This window comes from Peromyscus leucopus, chromosome 15 (assembly GCF_004664715.2).
Source record: "Peromyscus leucopus breed LL Stock chromosome 15, UCI_PerLeu_2.1, whole genome shotgun sequence".
NCBI classification, from domain to species: domain Eukaryota; kingdom Metazoa; phylum Chordata; class Mammalia; order Rodentia; family Cricetidae; genus Peromyscus; species Peromyscus leucopus.
In genome coordinates this window covers 9,738,690-9,754,038 of record NC_051076.1, presented here as the reverse complement: position 1 = coordinate 9,754,038, position 15,349 = coordinate 9,738,690, and the positions used below count along the sequence as shown (strand labels likewise).

Here is a 15,349-nt window from a genome sequence, read left to right as displayed (position 1 = left end):
TTATATTCTGTTTATGAAAATCTCTTCATTGTGGATAAGACTTAACTAATAAATCCATGATTATTTGCTGCATTTGCTTTTCAAGGTGAATTTTTCCATTCACAGTCCTCAATATCTATAATATACTGTAATAATTGTAACTAAATTCAGGAATTGCTTTCTACCCATTCTTATCTTTGTTATGGTTTGAATGTATAACATTCACACAGACTCTGTTTTTGTCCTCTTCATCCACACCTGGCAGAACTATTCTGAGAGATGGTAGAGACCTTAGTAGATAGGCCTCACTGGAGGAGTTTGGTACTGGGAGTGTGTGAAGGTTGACTGATCTGCACCCTTTGGCTCTCTGCTCTCTGTCCTTCAGGAGGATTTAGCCTTCTTGGTTACACACTCTTACACATGAAGTTCAGCCTCACCTCAGGCCTATAGGAGTAAGGTCCAGTATCTCTGGCCTAAATCCTCTGACACTGAATCAAAAGAAATGATTTCTCCCTTTAAATTGGTCTGTCTGGGTTTTTTTTTATTATTTAAATGTTTTCATGAAATAGGTTTTGATCGTACTCTTTGTCCTTCCCCAATTCCGTTCACAGATCCTCCTCACCCCACCCCCACCACTCAAATTCATGTTCTTTCTCTCTACACATAAAAGCATAAAACAAGAAACAAATTTAAAAACAAACAACAATACACACAAGTCGACAAAACAGTAAGACACAAAAGACCAAAATAGAACAAAAGAACACACAAGCACTTGCGAGGCAGAGCCAGGCAGATCTTTGTGAATTCAAGGCCAGTCTGGTCTACAGAGCGAAATCCAGGAAAGGCACAAAGCTACACAGAGAAACCCTGTCCAAAAAAAAAAAAAAAATCTGGAGTTTGTTTTGAGTTGGCCAACTTCTCCTGGGCATGGGGTCTGCCCTGGAGTGTGGTTGATGTACCCAGGGACACTGCACTGGCAAAAACTGATTTTTCCTTTACAGCAGGTATCAATTGCAAGTAGCTTCTTCGTTAGGGGTTGGAATTTGTGTCCATTTCTTCTGTCCAGAATTTTGTCTGGTTTGAACCTGGAAGGACCTAATGTGTGCTGTCAGTCTCTGTGAGTTTATATGTGTCTCTGAAAGACGCGGTTTCCTTGGAGTCTTCCGCCACCTCTGGCTCTTAGAATCTTTCTGCCTCTTCTTCCACAGTGTTCCCTGAGCCTTGAGGGTAGAGGTTTGATAAAGACATCCCAGTTAAAGCTCACGGCTTCAAAGTCTCTCATTCTCTGTACATGTCCAGCTGTGGGTCTCTGATAAGTACCGTCTACTGCAAGAAGAAGCTTCTCTGTAAGGATTGACCAAGACACTCATCTCCGAGTCTAGCAGGATGTCATTAGGAGTCATTTTATTGTTCTGTTCCTTTAGCAGAATAACAGTAGCAGGTTTTCCCCTGGGCCTATGACTTATCTAGGTCATTGGTCATTTTAGAAGTGTCGGATATGGGTCCATCTCACGGAGTTAGCCTTAAATGGATGGAAACAAGCGTGGCTGGTTCCTCCTGTACCACATGTGCCTCTGCTGCCCCAGTGTGTCTTGCAGGCAGATTGTTGTTGTTGTTGCAGGCGTCTTGCTACCACTCTGGAAAGTGACTTTTCCTTCAGTCTCTGGTGTTGTGTATCTGTATATTCTGCCCATTTTCTTCACTCAATGAAGGGTTCAGTTCTGCCCTGGCTGTTTGTGTCTTCCCTTTCTTCTCCAAGGCAGATCTCTCAGCCATTCCAGACCAAGCCTATTAACAATTCCAGGCACGTGGTTTTGTATGCCCATAGCTTCTTTTCATAAAGGCATGTCCTTTTGTGTTATTTTTTTGAAGAACATTATTCAAATGTTTTCTAAAACCTCCACCTCCTTCTCCTGAAAATGATAGTATACAGAGTCTTCTAGGCAACATTTCTGTTGTCTTATGTAATGAAGAATCCATATAACATAATTTCCTCCTTAAGAAAAGATAAATTACATTCAAGCCAGGTTTATTCAATAGACAGAAAAGGTGAGCTTTACTAGCTTTCTCTTGCTGACTAATTCAGTTAAAGCTCTTCCTCTCTCAGAAAGGAAGTAAGGTCAACAGTCTCGAATTTGTTCTGTCTCTTGAATGAAAAACAGCTCTTCTGTCTCTCAACTGGTTCAGTGAGTAGGAAGAGGCCGCTGTGGCTTGAACAGTGCATCACAGAGTATCTGGTGTGGTAGTGACTGGTAGCAACACAAAATGTCCCTGCTGATAGTCTGTGCTGGGATTCTATGCTGTAATAGCTGCACGCTTGGCCAAAGGCAGGACAAGGCAGAAAGGTGGCTCTTGCCATCCAGTTTCACAGCCTGTTTCTAGTCATAAGACCAGGGTAAGGTTCGGAGTCTGCTGCAGCAGGTCTAACCCGCCACCCTTTCTCACATCCCTGGGGCAGTGACTAGCTTGTATTCTATGTTAAGTGGGTTGACAAATGGAACTGGGCTAGTAATGGGCTAGGAAAGGGGTTTTATTCAGACCTTGACATAATACCCATGCTCTCCTTGAATGTGCAATGCCAGTTCCAATACACGGAATCTGTGAATCTCTGTGTGCTCCTGAGGAACATCTATAACATAAGTAAAATCTATTTATCCTTGTGTTTTATGGCATATCCCACCTAATTGAGACATCCCCTCCAAACTGAAACATTTCCTCTAGGAATAATGGGGAACCCACCAGCCACAGGGGTAAATAGGAGGTCACATACTCTGGGTGGTTGGAAGACATTGGAGGGCCCCTCCCAACAACACAGAAGGAGCAAACAGTTGCTGGATGTGGGGATGCTGGCCAGCAAAACTGAGGATGGAAAGCCACATTCAGATGGTGGAGCTGCCTGCAGCTGTGAGACCAGGTTGCCACCTTTGGGGTCCACTCATCATAGGGTAGAGTTTCCAGTAATGCAGCTACTTTTGAGTTATGCCTGCTCCTTACCAGTGACCCCCCTCACCCATACTCCTGTTAGTGACCCGGAGAAAGAGAGCACTGGTTCACCAAAACAGGCTTTGGTACGGTTGGTGCTGGAGTACTTGTTCTCCGTGGGTCTCTTTCTGGGTGAGTAGATTGTATGTGCTGTGTCTCCCCAGGAAGTCTGTCACATAAGAGTTTGGAAGCACTTCCTTAATGCCATAAAGGTTTAACTTTTAAAATAAATTTAAGTTAGTTAAGGTACCAATTGGCACAAACTCACAAACTTGACACCTACCATGCCTCCCTGCTGTGGGGTGGCCGCAGATTAGTGAGGGATGTCCCTGTAAGCCAGTGAAAACATCGATAGTGAGGAAAGGGGCGTTCTCACAGACAACCCACCTGGCTTCACTGGATCTGACTGGCTTCATCACTGAGGAAATCTGAGCACGGCTGGTGACATCAGAGGAAAAAACACTTCAATCTCCAGGGTTTGCCGGCTTAATTACCAAGTCTTCTGGCATCAAGCCTCCCAACCACAAAGGCACACCCATCTTTTTAAAATATTGCTAGAGATAAAGGAAAGTAGTATCACAGTTAGGAAAAAAATAATCAAAATTAAAATGTGCTGTTTATGCATGAACCCCAAGATGTTAATGTAAAGGGGTCCTTGAAAAGAGTCATGGAAGTCCTCCATGCTGTGTTACTTTATATTGCACATATGTTTGTAAATAGTTACATTGACACTTTGAAGGTTATTATAAATAGCATATATATATATATATACACATATCTATATATCTATATCTATATATATATGAAATTCTAAAGCAATATAACTTCTCAATTGGTTACAGAGTGAAGCAAAAAATAAAATTTGTTTAAAAATAAAATAAAATCGAACTCCAGCAGTTTCACTACAGAGAAGATTCCGGAACTTTTTTTTTTTTTTTTTTTGAGACAAGGTTTCTCTGTGTAGCATTGCACCTTTCCTGGAACTCACTTGTTAGCCCAGGCTGGCCTCGAACTCACAGAGATCCACCTGGCTCTGCCTCCCGAGTGCTAGGATTAAAGGTGTGTGCCACCACCGCCCAGCCAGAACCTTTTTATAAAGTCGAATCTCTAATAGCTTGCTTCTCTCTCATTCTAGAAATATTTAACAGGAGAATTTATTCTATGTTTCCTACCTGCCATGTTTACAGTGATTTATGTTTTCTGTTAACAGCTCTTCAAGATCTACAAGGTGATGTGGAATATTACATGCTGTTTTGGAATTCTGGGGCCTTGAGCAAATCCTTGAAAATCTTCCCAGATGTTGATTCACATGTCCTTGGTGCCTTAGCTCCAAGCACGGAATATCAGATTCTCCTCTCTGTCTTCAATGGAGTCCACGGAATCAACAGCACAGTCGTACATGTGACCACATATGATGAGGGTGAGTAAGAATTCCAAAAGGGTCTTGGCGTCAGAGATGCCTATGGTATTGATTGATCCTCCTTTATAAGATTCCCAATGCTGAAAGGAAGGGGGCAGAAACCAAAATGTTTCCATGCTTGTTGTCATCAAGTGACAGATGAATAAACGAGTCCCTTTGAAACAGCAGCATGGAACTGTAATACCTGCCTATCAGACCAGTTTCCACATGTTCTTCTCAGGGCACGCTTAGTTGGGAGCCAGTTCACGTCAATAAAAGGTGACATTCAGAAACATTTTTTTTCTAAGATTAGCCCTCAATAGCATTGTGATTTTCAAAATGACACCCCAGTTCAGGAAGAGCCCTCCCCGAGTCACCAAAAAAACACTGGGTGGAAGTTCAACCTCAGAGAAGAATTGCCTATGTCTCGGTTTCTAAGCCAGTTAGCGAGGGAGAGGAAGCCAGAGAATCAACTTCTGAGTCGGAAATGAGTCTGGAATGGTCTTTCTAATCTTTCTGGCTTTAGATGGTCTCATTATAAGCATTATCATATCGTTACCTCCCAAGCAAGTGTTCCAGGCCATTAGCAGAACTCTTTAGGGATGGAACCCATTTCCTCTGTGATGCCAAAGGTCGGCACCTTTTGTTTATAAAATAGGATGAATCACAAGGACGATTTTTCAACTAGTTAAGATGAGTTTTTATGATAAAAATAGGCCTTTGCATAGTTATTTCTGACATGCTTGAATAATTGTGTAATTTAATGCTAAGCAAGATTTTTTTCTAATGTTAGATTTCATCATTACCTATGGTAATCAACACTCAAAATCATTTACATAATGACAATATTGCATTATTGCTTCATATTGCTTGAGTTACAAGCTAGTAACAGCAAATGATTTTTCACATTCCAGTAGCCTCAGTGTATTTGAATTTTATTTTATTTTACTTGGCTTAAGGAGCAAATTCCCCCCCACCCCAAGGAGATATAAAGTGAAAGGTTGAAAAACGACAAGTAACAGATACATGTTTAGAGGTGCAGACGGGTGAGTAATTTATCATTTATATCCCACTGGTCACATAGCATTGAAGCTTAGCACTACGCTGGTGAGATGAAGCATTTAGCCACCAATTCTCATGGTTTCTAACTGAGAGTGTAATAAGCCAATTTGCACAGGACTTCAGACTGTGCTAACTTCATCACGGGAAAGTAGATAAGCAAGGAGCCCTTTGCTGAGCCGCTGTACCAATCTGCGTTTGGTTTAACAAGTGCTTTGGTGGAGACAGCTGGGGCTTATTCAGTTTCTTCTTTAATTCTAGAGCCTCAGGGCATGCTTCCTCCAGAGGTTGTCATCATCAACAGTACAGCTGTACATGTCATCTGGACATCTCCTTCCAACCCAAATGGCATTGTCACTGAGTCTTCTGTCTATGTAAATAATAAGCTCTGCAAGACTGGAATGGATGTGCCGGGGTCATTTATTCTGAAAGGCCTGTCTCCCTTCACTATCTACAACATTCAGGTCAGAACATTGTTTGGTTTCTTTTTTGGATGGTTAAGCTCATGGATATGTTAAATAAAACATGCCGAGCGATGTCTCTGTGTAGCAGCTCTCTGTCCTGGTTACAGATTATTGTTTGTTTGATGGGAAGGGTAAATTGACCACAGTGAAACCTGTTTGCCGTGAGGGATTCACAGACTTGAATCCCTGGAGAACAGTTCTTGGTTAAGATGGAGCTTGGTGCTGATGGGAGAGATGATAAAATGCCCACTGGTGAAAGGAAGTTAATCAAACTATCACCAAAACACAGTCTTCCCAGTTGGTCTTCTTTCTTGGCCTTTTATTTTTTTATTTTTTTTATTTTTTTATTTTTCTATTTTTTTATTTTTTTTTTTGGTTTTTCAAGACAGGGTTTCTCTGTGTACCTTTGCACCTTTCCTGGATCTCGCTCTGTAGACCAGGCTGGCCTCGAACTCAGAGAGATCCACCTGGCTCTCGCGAGTGCTGGGATTAAAGGCGTGCGCCACACATGATTTTCTCTCTGTTCTTTTTTAGGCCACTTACTCAGGGAAGTAGCATAGCTCACTGGATGTCGAGCCTCCCTTTGTAAAGGCAAATATTCTCTCCTCCACTAACATTCCTGACTTTGAATGCAACAGAAAAACAGAAAATGAGGCAAATTAAAAATATACCAAAGGATTTTACCCAAAGATGGAAGGAATCAGTCTTTTCATCATGCAGCAAACACTCCATAGCCAGCCTGTGACATGGCTGCATTTAAACATTTTGTCCTTGGGAATCTAGGAGAATCTTCTAAGTCCACACCTCCTTCCCTAGAAGAATATTTAGACACTTACATGGCAAATTTATCACAGAACTCAGAAAGTGCATTGTCCACCTGAAGCCAAGCCTGTGGACCTCTTCAAGGTCTACTGACTCTAAAATAGAAGAAATACCAGAGCCCAGAAGTATGTAAGATACAGTGTTGTCCTGGAGGAACTGAAAACCTTGTATGAACGTCAGATACGTGGGATAAGAAGGCCAAGGGAGCAAATGGGTGAAGCAAAGATTCCAGAAGCTCAGCATTTATAGAGAGGTGCAATTTAGTAAATGTTTAAATAATCTATGCAACTTCTAAAATTCATGAGCATTTCACGAATAATTTCCAAAAGGCATTAAATGCGGGAATTTTATTTGACCCCAGAAACATTTTACCAGGAGTTCTATGCCTGCCCATGTTACAAGTCGTTTTTCCATATCTGACAGTGAAGCACATTTATTTGGCTACAATACTCCAGCCATCCCTACTGTGACCCATGGGCTTGGCTCCATAACCAACAACAGAACACAAAGAAAGGATACAATAGACACAGAAAGAAAGCTTCATGGATTGTGTTTTCATTGCCAACAACCTATGTGAGTTACATCAGCACGGCACAGGTGGACTGACTTGTGCATTCACACACCTCAGGAAGAGTCCACACATACAAGTAGACAACATATGGGTCAGTTCATAAAGCCATGCCTCAAGTCATTCCAATTACAGTCTTGTGAATAAAGAGTGCCAGATGGAGATGGAGGCCTTGCGATGAGGTCTTCTTTGGGTCCCTGTGGGATGATAAGACTGAGCTCTAAGAACGAAGCATGATCATTTGCCTTATAAAGTCTTAAGTCTGGAGCTGGAAGTGTGGTCCAGTGGTTGAGAGTGCTAACTGTGCTACTCTGAGGGCCACTGTTGGAGCCTAGCACCCACATCACAATCCACGTGTCTTGAGAATGTCTTTAACTCCAACTCCAAGAGATCTTGATATCCTCTTCTGGCCTTCACACACAAACACTTACACACACACACACACACACACACACACTATATATATATATATATATATATATATATATATATATATATATAAAATACATTCATGCATTCATACTTAGATGCAAAGCTGAATGTGCAGAGTGCAGGCTGGTGGTGAGAACTCAGGCTGTGTGCACATGCGCTGCTCAGCCTTGGCCTATAGAACAAGGTCTGTCATATCACATCACATGTCCCTTAAGTAATGTGGAAGCCCTCACTCACACTGATGGTTTGGGTCAGTTGTGGCCAGGAGAAAGCATATTTTTAATCAGACTTGTGTCATTGAAACAAAAACAGAAGGTCAAAATTGAACCCAAAATTTGAATTTTTGCCTTACTATCTACACTGTGGAATTTTGTTTTGTAGATCAGGATTATCACACATGGCATATTTACGCATGGCTGGAAATTTGAATGTTAAATTTTAGTGCCTTTTTTAGGAAGTCAAACATCATTTAAGTCAGCATTGGACAAGTATGCCCAATATTATGAACAAAACTTCTCTAGGTTAATCTCTTCCATAGAATAGCAATTGATTTTAAAGCTGATCAAAGGTATCTCATTGAATAAATCCTTTTACATCACCCTTTCAAAGGGAATCATAACTTGAATTTTAAACTTGATTTTTTTTAAACTTGATTTTTAAGGTCTTTTCAAGTAACTATAGTAAACCCAAATATTTACATTTCATGCACATGTTACAGAACATATAGAACTAGAGATATACTCAGGGTGAAGACTGGCAACATTATATTAGTAAGAATGAGAACACGGGGTTGGGGATTTAGCTCAGTGGTAGAGTGCTTGCCTAGCAAGCACAAGGCACTGGGTTCGGTCCTCAGCTCCAGAAAAAAAACAAAAAACAAAAAAACAAAACGAAGAATGAGAACACAGTGTAATGCTTTCCCAAAGTCAACAGGAAGTGTTTTGGAGAAACACAAATATCAGACATCTGACCATCTTTTGGGTCTCCCGGTTGCTCTACCCCCTGATTTACAGACTTGCTAAAATGTAGATCTGAGAACTCCTCATATGTGCAAGCTAAAGAGCATTGGATCTGAATGCAGAATGGTCTTTACTAGAGATCAGAAATGATGACAGTTGGGAATAGAGAAAGCCTGGGTAACAGGTACCAAAACTCAGGAGCAATGAGTTCTGATGCTGTTAAGCAGGGGTTGTGGGGGGGGGCTAATTCTACAATATTCTACTTTATCAATAGCTAAAGGGAAGAACTCAACCCCTACACTGATTGTTCATTGCATGCTGTAAACACATAACATGTAAACATGTATTGAAATGCGTATTTCACCCTACAAACCTGAACTACTATTGTACATCCGGAAGACATTAAAAAATTATTTGGTCAAGAGTCCATCAGAAATATATTGTGTATACAAAAGACAATAATAAATTTGGTTGAGATACTCGAGTTAATTCCACTGTGTACCAAAGTGTGATACCTTTCAATATGCATAAAATTTATGTCACTGATTCTATCACATTGTATTTTAAGATAATCTACCTTAAAGTTATTTCTTGTTTGTACTTAATCATAGTGGAGGGTCCTAATAGTGTTTAAGTCTATATAATGTTACCACAAAGGGCAATGTTACAACTATTGATACCACAGCTAATGCACTACAATAAACATGTGCTCAGTGTTTAGATGCAACAGTACTGGGAACTAAATGATGTCTCTGAAGTACAGTGTGACTCTCATCTATCTTGCTCCAAGTTATGATGTAAATAATTGGAGGACTGATTTGCTAAAAATCACAGCACCAGAATTTAAGAATCATCAGTACATAGCATTCTTTTACCTCTGTGTATAAGACATTGAATGTCAATTAGCACAAGACAAAGTATAGTTCAGGGACTGGAGAGATAGCTCAGTGGTTAAGAGTGCTTGCAGAGGACCCAGGTTCATTCCCAGCTCCCACATCAGGTGGCTCACCACCACACCTAGTTCCAGTTCCAGGGGATCTGGCACCCCCTTCTGGCCTCCATGGGCACCTGCAAACACATGAAACACATACATATGTTGAGACATACACATATTTTTTTAATAAAAAAGAAATAGAGTTGAGTTTACCCTTTAAAGGCTACATGTTGTGGCTCTTCCACCAGATACCTCCTGTGTATCCACCTGTTCTCCTCCCAGCCACTGGATACACTCCTTTTGGGCTGCTGATGTTTGATGGGCCCCATTTCCAATCCTAAGTTCTTCCACCCTCTCGGTTTTTATTCTAACTAGGTGGTGGAATTAAAGGGGTGAGTGATGATTTCTGCTGTGATTAAGGGGACAGTGCTATTGCAGCTGGAACAAATGGATATAAAATAGCTCAGCTCTATTGGGAGGTTTCCCTGGGCTTCATTTTTCTCCCATTAGACATTAGCATTTAGGCAATTTGTTGCAAAGTGTCAAGACTTCCAGGAGATATCATCATTACACCACGTGGTTATAGATCTGGAGAGCACTGTGCAAGGATAACCTATTAGTCCTGTGAATCACCACCTGAGCGTCTCCCGTCCTTTGACTGTTCTGAATAGATTAATAAGCCCTTCTCTTTGTGAATGTTCAGAACCAGAGACCAAACATCACCATGCTAATCACTAAATCAATTGTCCTGAGCCCAATTCTGTATTCTGTTCTGAGCTCATCCCACTGGATTCAATTCACATCAAAAAGGAGAATATTCACTAAGCCCCATGAGGCTATAGCGGACTTGAAGAGATTCATATGAAGAGGGGGAAGGTGGATTCAGACTGTTGATGGTCTGTTTTGAAGATGATTATATTTACTCCTTTCCAAACTAATCTTTGCAGGTGGAAGTCTGTACAAAAGATGCCTGCATGAAAAGCAATGGAACCCAAGTCAGCACTGCAGAAGATACTCCAAGTGACATTTCAATGCCTATAATCCGTGATATTACTTCAAGGTACCTAGCTTTTTATCAGTCAATCTAAACAACTTTGATCATAAGAAATGGAAGCAAATATCAAAGAAATCAGGTTAGCCATGAAAATCTCACTTAAAGGTTGCTGTAAGTATGGGTGCATATCAAATTTCTTATATTTCTCAGGTAATCTATACTGCATACCAAAAACATTGAAACCTGTTTTCCTGATTCCATGTCTCTTGCCTAGTCATTTATTAACAGATACTTGGATGTAAGAGAGCCTCTTTATTTAAGTGTGTCCTTTAATGAATTCTTTTGTGAAGCAAAATTCTAATTTTAATTAGAATGACTACTTTATAACTGAATCTCTTTGAAAATATTTGATATATCTATCTCAGATTGCCCTAAAGCTAAAAATATGTCTTAAATAAATAGAGCAAATAGTATTTGGATAGCTACTAACAATTTTATCAGGTTCTTAATAGGATCCCTTTCTTTACTCTTTCCTTGCTGAGAAATTACCAGAGATTCAAAGTTAGTCCTTTAATAATTCAGATTTGGGGCTGGAGACATTGCTCAAGGCCAGCCTGGTCTGCAAAGCAAGTTTTAGGAGAGCAAGGGCTACATAGTAAGACCCTTTCTCAACAAATAAACTAAAAAATAGAATAAGTGCTTGTTTGGCAGCACATATATTAAAATTGTAATGATACTGAGACTATTAGCATGGCCTCTGCACAGGGATAACACTTAAAAACAGTAATAATAATCCAGTGTTAACAGGAAAAAGACTTAATGTCATTTCCCAGAACAGAAGTGAGGTAGTAATTGCTGATTCCTCTATACTGAATGAGACTAAAGAAGGAAATTCGAGCTGTCCCTTGTCAAACTTTGATCCTAACAAGATGGATCAAGTTTCACCTAAATACATGTGCACAAACACACATAGACTGATTCTTTTCATCATGGTGTGTTTCCATTCTGATAGGTTCAGCCAGAACAATGACGTTTCTATGGTTTTTTGTTTTGTTTTGTTTTGCTATCAGAACAAAAATAGATATATTGATGTGTTGGTTTAAATAGGTATGCCCTTATAGACTCGTGTGTTTGAATGCTTGACCTATAGGGAATGGCACTATTATGATATGTGGCCTTGTTGGAGTAGGAATGGCCTTATTGGAGGAAGTATGTCACTGTGGGGGTGGTCTTTGAGGTTTCATGTGCTCAAGCTACACCCAGTGTGGGATACAATTCACTTCCTGTTGCTTTCGGATCAAGATCTAGAACTCTTAGTTACCTCTCCAGCACCATGTCTGTGTGCATGCTTCCTGCCTTCATGCCATGATGATAATGGACTAAATTTCTGAAAATGTAAGCCAGCCCCAATTAAATGTTTTCCTTTATAAGAATTGCTGTGGTTATGGTGTCTCTTCACAGCAATAGAAACCCTAACAAGACAATTGACTTTATCAAATAATAATTATAGCAATTAGCAAGTGAAAGTAACTAGGTGTTAGCTACTCATGTCAAAAACTTTATCTTCTTGAATGTGTTTCCAAATAAACAATGCATTCCTGTCCAATTTTGGATGTTCTAATTAACACAATTATTTCAGTAGAATTTTTGCCGTGTATACCAGGAATAGGTGCTTACTATAGAAAGGTGGAATGGGCAAGTTATTTGGGCACTAAAGACTTTATTTACTTTTTAATCGAAACATATTTGTGGTTATAATGAAATAGGAATCAAAAATAAATTCCAAAGAGAAAATACAATTATAAATTTGCAAAGTTCCATCCAATAGTGGGGGTGGAAAACTAAATATTTATAAACTATGTGACAATACTGTCAATGTTGACAATGTGCAAGACAAATACAAAGAAGAAAAATTCCCTAATCTGGCCAGGATTACATGGGATGGAAAGAATCTTGGGGATAGAACACTGAGTCCATTCTGTAAGTAATTTATAGTTCAGGGAATGGGTTTTGTCCTGTGCTTGACTCCTTGTTGCACAAATCATAAATGGTCTTATAATAAAGACCAGGAGCCAGATATTGGGGTAAATGCTGAAAGATCAGAGAGACAAAGGAACAAGCCACAGCCACTTTTTACCTCGCCGACTCCACAAATCCTCTGACAGAATACCTCTGATTCTGTCTCCTCACACCTTACATGCCTTTCTCCACCCAGCCACTTCACTTCCTATCTCAGTCTTCCTAGTGCTGCAATTCAAGGCATGTGTGCTTCCCAAATACTGGTAGCAAAGGCATGAGATTTCAAGTGTTGGGTTTAAAAGTGTGTGCCACCACTGCCTGACCTCTATGTTTAACTCTGTGGCTTGCTCTGTCCTCTGATCTTCAGGCAAGCTTTATTTCTTAGATTACAGAAATCATCACATCTTTTTTATAAATCAAATTGATGAATGACTAAAGATTTGTGCTTTGGATTATATATTTACATTCAGCAAAAAGTAGTCTCTAAGCTTTATGAGAAACTGAAGGAATGTGTCTGGGTCTCCATCATAGTTTTCTTTTATGAAGATTACTACAGATAATACCAGAGGGGGAAATGGTTGGAGGTAAGACTGCATCTTCTCAAATGTAAGAATTTGATAGAGGACCATTCAGATGAGCAGTGCACCACACTAACAAAGAAAGTGAGAGAGGAGACACTAGCACAAGCCAGATTTGAAGACAATTTAGGAAGCAGAACTTACCTAGAAAAGGATAATTATTTATAATGGTTGGCAAAGTTGTATTGGTTGGAAGACAGAAAGGGTGATATAAAACAAACTAATTTTTCTGCAGAGAATCTGAAAATTAGAGAGGCATGAGACCATGGAGAAGTAGGGATATGGAATGAAGGTCAAAGATAAACTTACCTGAAAATCTATAAAAGACAGTGATTGGTACCCAAGGTCCCTTCCCTCTGCATATGTATCCACATTTCTCTTCTCCTATGTGGTCCAGTCTACCCTCCATGAGATTAGTCGTTTATCCTCTAGGGAAACTTAGTAGTGTATATTAAGAATTACAAGCAAAAGAAAACACATGAACTATGAACCAATAGCTGAGAAGCCCCTAACTGAATCAGGCCCTCTGGATAAGTGAGACAGTTGATTAGCTTGATCTCCTTGGAAGGCATCCAGACAGTGGGACCGGGTCCTGTGCTGAGTGCATGAACTGGCTGTTTGAAACTTGGGACTTATGCAGGGACGCTTGGCTCAGCCTGGGAGGAGGGGACTGGACCTGCCTGGACTGAGTCTATCAGGTTGATCTCAATCCTCAGGGGAGTCTTTGCCCTGGAGGAGGTGGGAATGGGGGGTGGGCTGGGGGAAGGCGGTGGGGGGGGGGAGAACAAGGGAATCCATGGCTGATATGTAAAATTAAATTTAATAAATAAATTTAAAAAATGAGAAAAAAAGAATTATGGGCACTCTTACAAAGTAGCAGAGACAGAAGCAGTGAGGAAGTGAGCAGACAAGCTGAACACAAACCTCTGACTGCTCTCTCTCCAAATCAAGTAGTCAATCGGAAACGCCTCCTTAGACGAAAGTGCTCATTTTTATCCAGAAAGCAGTGAATCACATGCCATAAAATGCTGCCATAAAATAGAATGTGGGATCTTCCAAAAGAAACAAATAATTGTTTGTCCTTCAGGTATCTAATGGGAAAGTGTGCTGATGGGCCATCTGTGAAATCTATGAAGCTCCAAGCTAGCTTTATATGGGTGGGTGAATCACTCTTCAAGGTGGACAAAAGGACCAAGATAACTAAAATTATTTGATAGACTCAGAAACAGTGTATGTGCAGAAAACATGTTATCTGAAGGAAACCCTCTTATCAAGGAAGCAAACCCAGGACAAAAAAAAATTAAAAATAAAAGGAGTAATTAATGGGAGATGAAGGTACTTTGTGGATGTTAGAAGTATGAACACTGAGTTGAAACTTTGGGAGAGATTTTGAGACGATGTCTCTGAAAATTTAGTAAGACATAGATGAACAAAGAAAAGAAATGAGGAAAACTAAGAAACTTAGAATGCCCCAGAGAGGTAAAATTTTGAATCTTCTATTGAATTTATCAATATGTCTGTCAGATCACCAGCATCATGGAATGCTGGTTGTTACAGATACATAGTAACCTATGAAAACATGCAGCCTGACTCTGTCTGAGATTTTTAAAGCTTGTTTTTGGCTTTTCTTTTACTCTACTTTTCCATATAGATTTTGGAAACAGTTTATTAATATCTACAAAAGTCTCCATGGTTTTAATTAGGACTGCATTGAATCTGTGAGTCAATTGCAAGAGAATTTGTGTCTCAATAGTATCTAATCTTTCAAGTATTACGCACAATAAATTGCTTATGTGCTTGATACATTAATTTCATCAACATTAGATAGAGCTCAATACACAGTAGTGAAGGTATTTCATTAGATTTGTACCTAATTATTTCCTTTAAGGGTGCAATTATTAATGTTCCTTTAAGCAAATTAAAATTTAATTGTTTGTTGTTGGCGTGTAGAAAGACCATTGATTTTGATATAATAAAACTCAGTTCCACAACCTTGTTAAGTTTATTATGAGTCTTGGGCACTTGGTTGTAGATTGCTGAATTCTACATGGATCTTCAAAACAAACTTAAGGATGCTTTCAGCCCTTTGCCATTAGTGAGGTTATTTGTCACATCTATGAAGTTTAGAGAGAAAACCTTTTATCAGGTTGAAGAATTATC

At 39.8% G+C, this 15,349-nt stretch overlaps 1 protein-coding gene and 1 non-coding gene across 2 annotated transcripts in view; both read left to right on the top strand.

Annotated features, from left to right (window-relative positions):
* Positions 1–15,349, top strand: part of Ush2a (usherin) — a 688,259-nt gene that overhangs the window by 479,133 nt on the left and 193,777 nt on the right. The window contains 3 exon segments of the mRNA XM_028876752.2: positions 4,172–4,381; positions 5,681–5,883; positions 10,546–10,658. Coding sequence (XP_028732585.1) covers positions 4,172–4,381; positions 5,681–5,883; positions 10,546–10,658 — 526 coding nt within the window.
* Positions 11,289–11,395, top strand: LOC114698239. The gene has a single exon (XR_003735327.1). It is a non-coding gene; the product is annotated as a U6 spliceosomal RNA (small nuclear RNA).